The 10935-nt window shown below is 36.1% G+C and overlaps 2 protein-coding genes across 2 annotated transcripts in view; one reads left to right on the top strand and one right to left on the bottom strand.

The window, feature by feature from the left end:
- Positions 1–725, top strand: part of WDR17 (WD repeat domain 17) — a 121917-nt gene extending 121192 nt beyond the window's left edge. Inside the window, exon 27 of the mRNA XM_012651639.1 lies at positions 714–725. Within this exon, the coding sequence (XP_012507093.1) occupies positions 714–725 (12 nt within the window). The remainder of the gene's footprint in view (positions 1–713) is intronic.
- Positions 726–1905: 1180 nt separating this feature from the next.
- Positions 1906–10365, bottom strand: SPATA4 (spermatogenesis associated 4). Its single transcript, XM_012651650.1, has 6 exons — positions 10131–10365; positions 8518–8647; positions 8030–8148; positions 7702–7922; positions 5172–5279; positions 1906–2136 (listed from the first exon to the last, which is right to left on the bottom strand). The coding sequence occupies exons 1-6, from the start codon at positions 10346–10348 to the stop codon at positions 2027–2029; spliced, it is 906 nt and encodes a 301-aa protein (XP_012507104.1). The 5' UTR covers positions 10349–10365; the 3' UTR covers positions 1906–2026.
- Positions 10366–10935: the final 570 nt, after the last annotated feature.

The raw sequence follows: 10935 nt of genomic DNA, 5'->3' as shown, positions 1-10935 counted from the left end.
TGTTCAGCAACATGGTTGCATTAGAGCAATGGCCGTATTTCATTGTCCTTATAACAAGAAAATTTACATTTTTTGGTTGTAAATCAGAAAGTATTCTGAATATAGTAAAAGTCTCACAAACTATTTGTAAAATTTAGCCTTTCATATTTCATGTATCACTAATATAGAAGACATCTTTATAATCAACTCTTAATAAATGCTTATTGTACCAAATCTTTGAGACCTTTGTGCCTAACTAATTAAAATATGTACTTTCATGCTGAATTTATACACCTGTGCTATTTAATATGACAAATCCTCATCTAGATTTATATGTTTGTATGAATTTCAGGTCTCCTAAATTTTAATAAATACTGCAATTAAAGCATGATGATGACGTAGTGAACTGCTTAGATAAGCAGTAGTCTGGTCCCTGAAAATACCATTGAGAGACCACTGTTTCTCCGTAAACGCTGGGTCAGAAGCATTAGAGGTATGAAGGGCTAAGCTGTCCAAATGAGTTGTTATCCTTCCCAGAAACCTAGGAAAATCACTGCGTTGGATTATTCCAGAGGCTGATTCTCCACTTGCGAGAAACACTGACTACACTATACCCCAAAATAAGTGTAAAAGGGGAAAAGCACATACTAATTAATATAAACAGCATGTCACAGGGGCTTCTATCCCCATGATAAACATTCTGCCCATTGATTGAAAAGGTTCTGTTCCTGTAGGGGCTGGTGTAACTCCTAGAAAATTTCATTGCTTCCTTCTGTCTAAGATCCCCTTTGAAGGAAACGGTCTTCCTAAAATATGCCTGTAGTATTAGCTTCTGTTGACACAGCTCATCCTTCAGAAGCTCTTGAAGTTACCCACTGTGACTATACTTGCTACTATCATTTATTTATTCATTATGTAATGCAGCCTACACACTATTTCATGTAAACCCTGCGGACCGTTTCCTAAGGAACTATATTTTATGGGTTAAAAATTATTCTCATAGTTTTACAGTTTAGATTGTCCCATTAGAATGCAAGACAACAGGTAAATTACTTAAGGCTGGTTAAGATAAAACTGGATTCTGAACACATTCCCAAGAGGTACCTATATCTTCAGGGCTCTCTTTAAGTTTCATTCCTAAATATTATCTATCCAAACATGTAAAATTTAGCAGGAAAGTCTCTGAAGGTTGAAGTGATAATAAAACTGTCTAAACCTTCAAAAATACAGAAAGGCTGATACGTTTGGCTGGAAACTGACATCCATATTGTGGGATTCAGCATCAGTAATATTCATCTTGGAAGTCAAATGATACCGTTAATTAGCTAGCATTAAAACGTGAATAATTCCAGTTGAAGTAAATTTTCCATATATGAATATAAAATTACCAAGAATATATGAAAGATAATTAGATTTTCAGGATATCAATCTGCTTTTGTTTCCCTTCAATAAAAATATGGAACATAGCAACAGCCAGTAGGAATTTTTAAATCAAACTAAATGGATCGCTAAACACCAGAGCCAAATTCTAAGAAAAGCATGATTTTCCTTCCCCACAACTCCCTATCAATAGGAAGAGCACCTGTTTGTTTAAGTGGTTTAAATTAAGGGTCATAGAGATGAACAAGATTTTCTATGGGCCAATTTTAATAAGTCAAAATGAATTTTTATTAATGAATATGACATGTAAATATATAATAGCAGGCAAAGTAGTAGCTCTAATGAGGAAAACATATTACAAAGTAGATTCATCATTCCTATACAATTTATGAGAAAGAAGTGTTACCATAGTGAATTCTGTTTAAAATTATTTTTGCTCATTCTGTACTCATTTATTTGATTTTATATTTTCCACAGTACCTGGCACTGGTGTTTAATAAATGGTTGTTGAATTGAATTGAAAAGAAATGTTCTTAGCCCAATTATGGATAAGACACCACTTCAATTTATTTATTATTGAAATACATCCAAGACTAGGTTATAATATCTCTTTAGTAAGGCAAGAGATCATGGTATCACATCTTCAAAGCCATTTGACAGGTGCTTTTCAAGTTTTATTTTCCATGTTTTTGGTAGGTTTAAAAGCAGAATCAGAAAGTTTTCCAGCTTGCTTCACATAAATTTCTCGATGGGAACTGTCACAATTACCTGTATTTTCTGAAATATTTAAATAAACAAAATTAAAATCAATTCATAGTTTTTAGATATTTACACAATCATCAGTGTTTCTAATGTATCAAATATACGCCGAATGATTGGCAGCAGGCTGTGCACAGGTTAATCTGTCTGGTAAACAAGAATATTTAAATCATGCATTATAGTAGTCATAGATAAAAAAACATCTGAATGTCACCCACCTCCAGAAGTCATCAGCAGTGCCTAAAAATATCCAGGGCTTATTTTGGTGCATCTGATACTGAATATGACTCAACTATTTTTAGATATTGCTTCAAAAAAGCAGCTGAGGCAACAGTGGCACAATTTTGGACTTAGATTTGACAAATGTCCGTGATTCATAATTCAGTTTATGGAACTCTGATTACACCGAGGCATCCAAGCTGGCCACCCAGACACTTTAGGTCACTCAGTTCTAATACAGGAGCCAGTAACAACTAAGAAATCTCTATCCCATTGGCTCATAATTTTGCTAGATACTAGATTTTGGTAAACAAGTAGAGGAACTTAAGTGTTAAAAAAAGAAAAAAGCAAAGATAACAACCTATCTTACAATTAATTTTGGTGACCCTGTTTGATAATTAGAAGATTTGCAGATGAACAGCCTGTGATTTCAGTGCTATTATGTGCAATCTTAGATTGGAAAATAGAGTTAAGCTCCTACAGTCTAGTGTTCTTGCCTCTCCTCCTTCCAGTAACTTTTAAATTATGGTAGCTGATCTGAACTATTCGCTCTACCCTTTTATCAGAAACAATGGGAATGGAATACCTTTAGTAAATTTAGAAAAAATCATTTAACCCTTAAAATAGTTCTCACCCATGTAATTACCAATGTCAAATCCACAGCATTCATTAATTTTCTGTGTACCTAGACTAAGGGAGTACAAGTACATATCTGGAACAGGATTGAGAGAAGTAAAAAAAAAGTATGTTCACCCTCCCATCATGATCTGCCCTGTCCAGGGAAGGTTTCCATAAACCCACCTCCTTTTCCAAGGAGAGGTAAAGATCACTAGAGTGAAAGAGAATCAAAAAAGAGCATTGAGAGAATGAAATGGGAGGAGTTATTTACAGCAGTTTATACACTATTAAAATTATAAAAGCAAAAGTCCATTTTACTTGGAATCCTGATTTAAGGTAATGATTACATATGCTTTTTCTAAAAAACTCATATGTGAGCTTGAAAATTTTCCAAAAAGCTAACAGAAATGAGAAATATTCTTGAGCAGTTCAAATGTCAGTAGGCATCGTTGTTTATATATGGTCTATTTGCATCCGTTCCTTACACAGGAAAGAAGCCGCGCTGTGACACATTACTACTCACTCCTATCCTTTCGTTTCATTGCAGGTCCCAAAGCAGACGGTAATGCCCTTGCCCGTCCCCAGGCAGATCCAGTTAGCCATAAAGGGAGAGAGGCAAGCAAGTAAAAAAAGAAAGAAAGAATAAAGAACCTCCCTGCAGTCTCCTTGCCATACCTCTACTCCCATCACGACCCCCTCCTCCCATGGTCACCCTACGGCCCTGGCTTCAGCTCCCACCCTGCTGGAAATTTTACTGCAAATATCACGAACAGCAGAAGGTTGAGGCAGGTTGAAGGAGAGGTTGTATTCCCAGAATCTAAAGGCGAAACTATGGATACATTTTTTTTTTCATTGAAACATTGTTATTCACTTCTGCTGGATTCCATCATGCTAACTACTATGCCCCAAGTGTATGATGAGTTAAAGGGGTTTTGATAGGCCAGCCTGATGTCTGGATATTAAAAAGTGTGCTCTGAGGAACACTAAGTTCTATAAGGCCATTGAAGCAAAAGCTAAACTAAATAGTGATGTGTCATCAAAGAGAATTTGGAAAACACTTTATTCTTTATCTCTCCTCTTTAATATTTACAATGTATATTAGCATTTTAAAGGTTCTAAGAGGTCCTAAATTGTCAAAAAAGGAATCTGTTGACATTGATCTCCCAGATTTTATGTAAACTTTTACCCCTGATGAAATCCCTCTTAACACTTTAGGAAACATGCCCTGTAACAAAGATCCACAAACATTTTCTGTAAAGAGCCTGATAGTAAATATTTTAGGCTTTGTGGTAGGGTTGCCAGGTAAAATATGAAACACCTAGTTAAATTTGAATTTCAGATAAATAACAAATAATGTTTAGTAAAAGCGTATCCTAAATATGTCCTCAAAATTATTTGCTGCATTACCCTGGGTTTTCATATATATATTTCACACACACACACACACACACACACACACACACACACACTGTGGTATACATCCATACAATGGAATACTATTCAATAAAAAGGAATAGACTATTGATAACATACAACTTGAATGAATCTCGAGGGCATTATGTTGAGTTAAAAGTCATCTCGAATTTTACATAAGTATGATTCCTCTCATGTAACATTCTCAAAATGCAAAAATTACAGATGATCAGTGGTTTCCAGGGGTCACAGGTGGGGAGGGTGTATACAGGGAATGTCTTTAGGGTGATAAAGGGTGATAAAGGTCTTTAGGGTGATAAATAATACAGAACTATTATTCTGTACACTGATTGTAGTGGTGGTTATACAAACCTACACATGTGATAAAATTTTATAGAATTATATACCAAAAAAAAGACTGCATATAAAAACTGGTGAATCAGAATAAAGTCTGTAGCTTAATAAATGGTATTGTATCAATATCAATGTTTCTGGTTTTGATACAATGATAATGGTACATAACTATTTTTATGTAACGTGCTGTCACTGTAGAAAGCTGAGTGACAATGCAAGAGAATTCTGCACTATTTTTGCAACTTCTATGTAAGTTTAAAATTATTTCAAAATAAAAAGTGAGCATGTGAAACAAATAAACGAAAGCACAACCCAGCCGCATACCAATTTAATATAAAATTTAAGACTGAATGTCAGCCTAGACCGACATTTTAACTATTTCTAAAACTGTAATGGAACAAAGGAAAAAAGTCTATTTTAAGAGGCAAAAAGTTAAAACAAGAACTTACGTAAAACAGGGGCAACTTTTTTCTTTGAAACCTTCGACTTAAACCTGGATTGGGCAGGAGGATAATTGAGAGTAATTTCTCCCACTGTTGGTTTGACATCAAACCATTCTATAAAATATAAACACAAAAGTTATTTCTCAAAAAAAGTCAAATGACCATTGTCAAAATAAGATGCCATCATTTAAAACTTAAGCAAATTATTTAAGTATCTGCTTTATCATGTTCCTTACAGTGGTGTGAATACATAGGTTAATAACCCCCTCCCCACATTGTGCAAATATCTTTGATGCACAAAATAATTACTTTAAAGGCAATATCTAGATGTTCCTGTAATAAGTTTTTATTCAGTGATAACACATGTACAAAAAGGAGAACAAATCATAAATGTAATTCACTTCAATGAATTTGTGGAGTGAATACTCCTGGAATATCATCACCCAGATCAAAAATGATATATTACCAGTACCCCAAAAGCCCCCACTTGTCTCTTCCAGACAGTGTCCTAAAAGGCAAAGGCTATCCTGACTTCTTTCATTTTAGGTTGGTTTTACCCATTTTCATATTTCATATAAATAAAATCATACAGCACCCATTTCATTGTGCAAACATTTTTATACTATTAAAAATTGTGTAGGCCAGGACTGACGATAGGAGAAAATGAAAGGAAAAATAAAAAAAAAAAATTGTGATTTAAAATTACTTCCACATTTTCCATATTTCTTTCTAACTAATCCTGTAATTACAGTACTTGGACAATTTCCTTGTGCTTCTAAAGCTCACTTCCTCCTCTGCAGCTCATCCTTCACTGAGGCCTGAAGAAGTACCTAAGGAAATTTCTACTCATTGGCCATGCTCTGTTAACGCTAAATACAACTCTGGTCAGTAACTGTGGCAGAACTATTATTATCGCCATTAATTACTTTGGCAACAAATAGGAAACCCTTAAAAATCAGTAGTCTCAAGAATTAATATCAGAGATAGAGTATCATTCAAGAATTAGAAGGGCTGTAGTAATCTGTGGCGAAAGAGAAGGTGTGTTCAAAAGCAGACAACAGATACAGGTTAGGCTTTGTGTAAAGATGAAGTTTTATACAGAAGAATAAAAATAATGATGTGTGATTTTTGGTGTTACAAAGTAACTTGACAGACTTTAACTAAAATGCTGGACAAGAAAAGCACTTAAGTGAGGTGTCTCCATGTAATTAGATTGGGTCCACTGAATAATCCAGCATATACTCCCTGTCTTAAGGTTCGTAACTTCAATTACATCTGCAAAGTCTCCTGTGCCATGTAACATAACATATTCACAGGTTTTGGGGATTAGATCATGGATAATGTATGGGCCCATTCTGCCTACTGCAAAGTTTGATGAAATTAACTAAATTAAAGTTTCAAAATGTATATAAATAAAATGAAGAATAACATATAAATAGTATGCTTCCATAAAACTATTTTTTTAATCAAGGAAATTATAACAAAGGAAGCAGGACAGTAGTTATTCTTGGAGGGGAGTGTGGAGAATGCAATTAGAGAAGGACACACAGGGAAGGTAAAGGTATTGACAATGTTCCATTTCTTAAACTGTATAAGGATATATAATCGTTTTTTCATTATTACTTTTCTTTAAATTTTATATACATTGTATACTTGCATGTGTAATAAATTTCACGGCAAAATTTTAATGTTTAAAAGCATATAAAAATTTCAATATAAAATTCTATGAAAGTATTAACCTTAATTCTTTCATTACTCACAAATTCATGAGCCAGAGATGAGAAAAGTTAAGGAAGAAAAACAAGAAATATGCAAGATGGAAAAATGAACAAAGTAAGGGAAGACAAAACCCAAAATATCTATATCGCAATTTTAAGGGGGTTTTAAAGTTGGTGCTTTCCTCTACTTCCAGAGACCAGAGAGAAAATGGTTCTTTTCTCCAGAAAATGGAGTTCAAAAGGGAGAGAAATCCTAACGACCTATATCTGCCTCCTTTCCAGAATGGGAGTCTGATGGCAAACGCTTTGGATACTTGGAGAACGATTTTAGTGACACCTCTGGAAAGTTGCTGTGGGTTGCCCCAGTCTGCCCTACCACCTACATACCACCAAGGCTCCTGTGGAAAGGGTAACACTCACCATACTCTAGACAGCATTTACCGTGAATCGTGGTAATCCAGGCTTTTCCAAAGAAGTTTATATCCTGATTAACTTTTAAACCCTTTAGTTACTTGAGTTGATATGTGAACTTCTTATTTCCCACAAATGTTTTACATGAATAGATTCTTAAAACATTTTTCTTAAAAAAAGAGTCTATACACTGTTAACCTATGCCTTCGTCAAAAAGAATGAATTATAACATAAACCACTCCAATGACAATAAATCACTCCACTGCTAGCATTAGAGTAGTTTTTTTCTCTTTAAACCAGTGACAGGTGAAAGCAGAAATGAACCAGTGCAGGCTTTTCTTTCATATGTGCTCAAGAACAGCCTCATAGGGCTTGGAAGAACTCAGCTGTTTCCAAGGAAAACTTACTTGGATTCAGTTTTCTGCTTAATTTTCTTTGCAACATGTGTAAAAGGAAGAGGAATTCTATTTTAAGTTCATTGTTGAGCATGTTGGGATTGCTTAGTAATTCTGTCAACCTAATGTTATCTTTAATAGACTTTGAAGCTGTAGATCTGGCCACCAGGGGTAAACGCATCTGGTAACTATAGTCTGTGAAATTCACGATGTCATCCTGGACACTTTTAATTCTGGAAATAAGAAATAAAATACTGTTTACAAGCCACATTTTAGTAATGAGATTTATATTATCAAAAGTTTCACATTAAATTGTACTAGGAAATTTTAAATAACTTACTCTCGGTGTGTTAATAAAGTATAAACCTCTTGTATCAGTATTTCAGGTACTCCAGCTTTACAATGAATTGTTCCATGGATCAGTTCTTTAGGTAATTTAAAATTTTTTCTTGCCATGAACTTTAATAGTAGAAAAAAATATTTTCATCATAAGAAGTTTTATAAAAATCTCCAATGATTATGAATTTGCTTTAATCTCCCTTTTATCTCTCAACTAATTTTCTTTAACACATTAATAATTAAAAGATAATATTCAGCAAGAAAACAAATCATTAAGTTCCATGCTAATTAAAATGAATACGCTCAGTTTCATAGATGACTCATGACATAAACAATTGGAATTTACTAAGCTTTGTGATACACAGAACAAGCTGCCATTGGATCCTAGCACACAGTCAGACACACATACACAGAGATCCAAGAAGTTAGAAGTGCACCTTTTAAAACAAACTTTTTAACAGTTGAAACTATAAATGATTGCTAATTTACCTTCTCCAACTGTGCCCAGTTATCCAATTTGACTTTTAAAGAAGTTCCATTTTCAAAGGAGAATAATTTAAATTCCCAGGGATAATATATACTGAATATTTCTGCAATCAGGAAGCCATTTGAAAAATCCCTGATCCATAACAATAAGGAAATAATATAGAGTGTAGTTAATTATGCAGTTCGTATTGTTTTATAATTAATTAACACCAATCTAATATTCCATACTGACAAAGTATTTTGTAAAACTAGTTTTGTTGGATTATTGCTCTGAGAACAACCTACTATGGAATAGCAGTTTGCTAAGATTATATACACGCCAAAGGCTTGGGTGTTCTTTTTATGAATTCAAACTATTAATTTTAGTGAATATGCATTTTAACGAGATCTCCGGGTGATTTATATGCACATTAAACTTTTAGATGCCTCTTTGTAAGAAATACCAAATACTGAAGTTAGTACAGTAGTCACTGCTTATCCACAGTTTCGCTTTCTGCAGTTTCAGTAACCTTCAGTCAACCATAGTCTGAAAATATTAAATGGAAAATTCAAGAAATAGTTCACAATTTTTAAATTGTGCATTATTTTGAATAACGTGAGGAAATCCCACACTCCTTATCTGTCCCACCAAGGAGGTGAATCTTCCCTTTGTCCATCTATCCCCCGCTGTAGACACCGCCCGCCCATTAGTCATTTAGTATCAGTGCTTGTGTTCAAGGAACCCTTATTTTAATTCATAATGGCCCCAAAGCAGAAGACTAGTGATGCTGGCAATTCTCATATACCAAAGATAGGTTGTACAGTGCTTTCTTTAAGTGAAAAGGTGAAAATTCTCAATAAGAAAAGGGGGGAAAATGGTATGCTGAGGGTGCTAAAATATATGGTAAAAACGAATCTATCAAGTTATGAAGAAGAAAAATCCATGCTAGTTTTGCCGTCGCACCTGGAACAGCAAAAGTTACAGCCACAGTGCATGGTAAGTGCTTGGTTAAGATGGAAAAGGCATTAAATTTGTGGGTGAAATACAGGAACAGAAGTGTGTTCCAACTAATGGCAATTGGGTTCAGTGGTTTCAGGCATGTACTGCGGGGCTTGGTGTTCTTGGTAAAGGAGAGACTACCTTAAACCAGAATTTTTCCTGCGAAAGATTCATTGCCTTAACTTTTACAGAATTTAGTTGGCATTCCCAGAGCAAATATTAACTGCCAATTACATTCAGAGTGGCTACAGTTAAGGCAACTATTTAAAATCCCTCATAACCCTCAAACTAGATGCCATCCCTAACGAAGGGTAAACTGATCCTCACTAATATTAATGCCCAATGTCCCAGAAGAACAAAACCGTTGCTTATTTTTTTTGCAGTCACCAAAGCATTCTATATTAGCTTAAGTTTTCAATTTAACAATTGATTAAATAAATGAATAAAATGCTTCCTCGTATTTTTCCAAAACCTCACTCCCTAAGAGGTATTTTCCCCTGTATGTGCGTGTGGTGAGTGGGTGGAGGGTCTAGATCAGACACCTAAGCCAGGACAGGTGGCGGAAAGGAGGCGGGCGCGGATGCCCAGGGCGCCGAGCCCGGTGCGGCCTCCTAGGGGCCTGGGCCGGCTCAAGCACCTGTTGATGTTCCTGGGGAAGAAGCTGAGATCCAGACCCTGGAGCCAGCGCAGAATGGAGCGAGACACGCGAGAGCTCTTCGGGGGATGCGGATAGACCAGACACTTCTTAGGCTTCCCTCGGATGGGAGCTGCTGGCTGTGGCGAAAGTGACGGCGACTTGGCTGGGACTGCCGCCGGCTGTGTCAAATACTGTCTTCCCTGGCCGGCGGCAGCCATGGCGGTTTCTGGGCTTCTATGGCAACAGCAGCGGCGGGAGGGGCCTTAGAGTGGGTGGGCGGGGCCTCGCGGGGCGGGGCGGGACCTCAGCCTTCGCGCAGGCGCCCTGGGCCGCCGCGGTACTTCGGTTTTGAGGTGCGCAGCTCCGGGGGAGGCACCGGAAATCAGCGTCCGGAGAGCTTCGACCTTGGGCGGAGCTTTCAATCTCAGTTTGTTGACCTCACTCTTAACCAATTTAGAGTTCTTACTGTTTTCTTCTGTTTCCTTGTTCATAAGTTTTGTATTTTAAGTACTGTGGTTTCTGCCCAGCTAAAGGCCTGTTTTAGTCGAGTCTTTTGAGGAACGGAGTGAGAAGCCTCCCGAGGACAGGGACAGTTTTTGTTTGCCAATTAGAAGGGACAAGGGAAAAAAATTTTGAAATTGAAATGAATATTTGTCTACAAAATTTAACATAGCTGTTTCCTTAATGATTACGTTAAGCGTTTGTAAAAATTACAGAATATGTGAAAACAATTTGTAGGTTAGATTTTCACACTTCACCAAGATGCCCTCGTGTGCCTAATTCCTTCATCGATCCAACAAAAATT

Source organism: Propithecus coquereli, unplaced genomic scaffold, assembly GCF_000956105.1.
Source record: "Propithecus coquereli isolate 6110/MARCELLA unplaced genomic scaffold, Pcoq_1.0 Scaffold36, whole genome shotgun sequence".
NCBI classification, from domain to species: Eukaryota; Metazoa; Chordata; class Mammalia; order Primates; family Indriidae; genus Propithecus; species Propithecus coquereli.
This window is presented reverse-complemented; position numbering and strand designations above follow the sequence as displayed.